Below are 2185 nucleotides of genomic sequence, written 5' to 3'. Positions count from 1 at the left end.
TTAATATACCGGATTTACCCCTAACGATGAGCTGGAATTACGGTTTGACCGGATCTTAGTTTGTTTACTAAAACGGAAGTCAAGTAAAAAAGAGGAAGGGCCTTTTTGGTAACCGAATCTTAAATTTGACAACAAAAAAATATATATATGGTTTTCTCTCTCCTCCTTTCTTTTCTCATCTCAGGGCGAATTTTTTTCTTTTTTAATATTTGAACTGTATTAATTAAATTAATAATAATAATATATTTGTTTATTTTTCTCTCTCTTAACCCAACCAAACCCTAAATAAACCCCACCATACAGCCTTGCCACCTCTATTGCATGCCATCTTGTTCATTTCTCCCATTTACTTCTCTTCCTCTCCTACTCTATATTCTCTCTCGAAAACCAATACCCAAACGGAACCTCACACCAAGAACAAGAACCAAACCGAAACGCATACACTGTGATATCAAAGCACAGATATATATATCTCTAGATATATACATCAAAGGCCTTCATCCATGGCTGTTGAAGCTCGTCACCTCAATCTCTTCCATTCTCAACTCATTGGCAACAGGTACTGATCTCTTCTTTCTTTTTCTTTGCTGTATTTATATTACATATGTTTATATGTGATTGGTGATTCTAATTATCTCCGAAATGGTGATTATGGCAGAGAAATGATGAACCCAATTGAAGCAACCACAAATATGTACAACTCCCAGATGGGATATCACGGAGGGCTTCCTCTACCGACTGAGACTCTCCTTCCGGTCTACAATCCCATGTACAACGATTCTGTTCCTCCGCCCAAGACGGCCAAGAAATCCGATAGCGGTCTTACTTACAACATCCCAACGACGACGACGACGTCGTTCTCGAGAAAACGCTCCAGAGACTCATCTGCCGCCATTAACAACAACCCTTTATTCCTCTCTTTTCCCGCTACTACGGCCACAACTACTCAACCAATTCATTACAAGAACTCCACTTCTCCGTTTTCGTTCCTCGGGGAAGACTTGTCCTATCAAATCCAGCAACAGCAATTCGACCTGGACCGTCTTATTTCTCAACATGTAAGTACTATTTCCATATAACTATCTTCTTTTTTCTTCCCGAAGTTTCTGTTTACAAATGATTAATGGGTTTTCATTATTCTTATTTATTCAGATGGAAAAAGTAAGGATGGAAGTTGATGAAAGGAGGAAGAAGCAAGCTCGGAAAATAATGGAGGCAATAGAGATAGGGATGATGAAGAGGCTGAGAGCCAAAGAAGAAGAGATTGAAAAGATTGGGAAGTTGAATTGGGCTTTAGAAGAAAGAGTCAAGACATTATGCGTAGAGAACCAAATATGGCGAGACCTCGCGCAGAGCAACGAAGCCACAGCCAATGCCCTAAGAACCGATCTCGAACAAGTACTGGCACAAGTCAAGGGCGATCACCGCACTCGCGGCGTGGGAACAGGATTACTAGCAGATGACGTAGACATCGACAACGAAAACGACGACGTTCAACCCAACACATTGGCTGCCGCACTTGCAGACGATGCCCAATCGTGCTGCGGCGAAAACGACGACGTAGTGGTGGTAACGACGGGAGAGTGGCGCAGTACTTTATCGCCAATGAGAAACGACGTCGTGACGAGGAATAACAATAATGATGTCGTTGATTTGGAAACGACAAGCAACGTGAGATGTACAACTATTAATAATGGTGGCAGTACAAGCAATAACATCAACAGGCTGTGCAGGAATTGTGGGAAGGAAGAGTCATGCGTGTTGCTTTTGCCTTGTAGGCATCTCTGTCTTTGCACTGTGTGCGGTTCTTCTCTACACACTTGCCCTATCTGTAAATCAACCAAGAACGCTAGTGTCCATGTTAACATGTCCTAATACCAACAACATCAACAATTATTTCATTTCACACCCTTGAAACAAAAACACATAACACCAAAATTTTCATCAATACAATATTTTGGTTTCTTTTCCAATTCAATTGTTTTTATTATTGTTCAATTGTGTATATTTTTATTTATTTTCTTGGTTTATTGCCATCCTTGGAATGGAAGTTTAGATAGGTAGGATACAATTATAGCTCATTCTATTTCTCTCACTTTTCTTTGACTCACGTAAAAATTTATTAGTGTATATATTTATGGGTAACAGTGCGCAGGTTAGCAAAAATAAATGCACATGTTAGCAA

General features: G+C 40.0%; 1 protein-coding gene across 1 annotated transcript; it reads left to right on the top strand.

The window, feature by feature from the left end:
- The first annotated feature begins 301 nt into the window (after nt 1-301).
- LOC133829969 (probable BOI-related E3 ubiquitin-protein ligase 3) lies at nt 302-1973 on the top strand. Its single transcript, XM_062259839.1, has 3 exons — nt 302-559; nt 659-1058; nt 1153-1973. Exons 1-3 carry the CDS (start codon nt 504-506, stop codon nt 1873-1875), a joined length of 1179 nt encoding a protein of 392 aa, XP_062115823.1. The 5' UTR covers nt 302-503; the 3' UTR covers nt 1876-1973.
- The last annotated feature ends 212 nt before the right edge of the window (nt 1974-2185 follow it).

Source organism: Humulus lupulus, chromosome 4, assembly GCF_963169125.1.
Source record: "Humulus lupulus chromosome 4, drHumLupu1.1, whole genome shotgun sequence".
NCBI classification, from domain to species: Eukaryota; Viridiplantae; Streptophyta; class Magnoliopsida; order Rosales; family Cannabaceae; genus Humulus; species Humulus lupulus.
The sequence above is the reverse complement of the archived record's forward strand: the minus strand, read 5'-3'. Positions and strand labels throughout refer to the sequence as shown.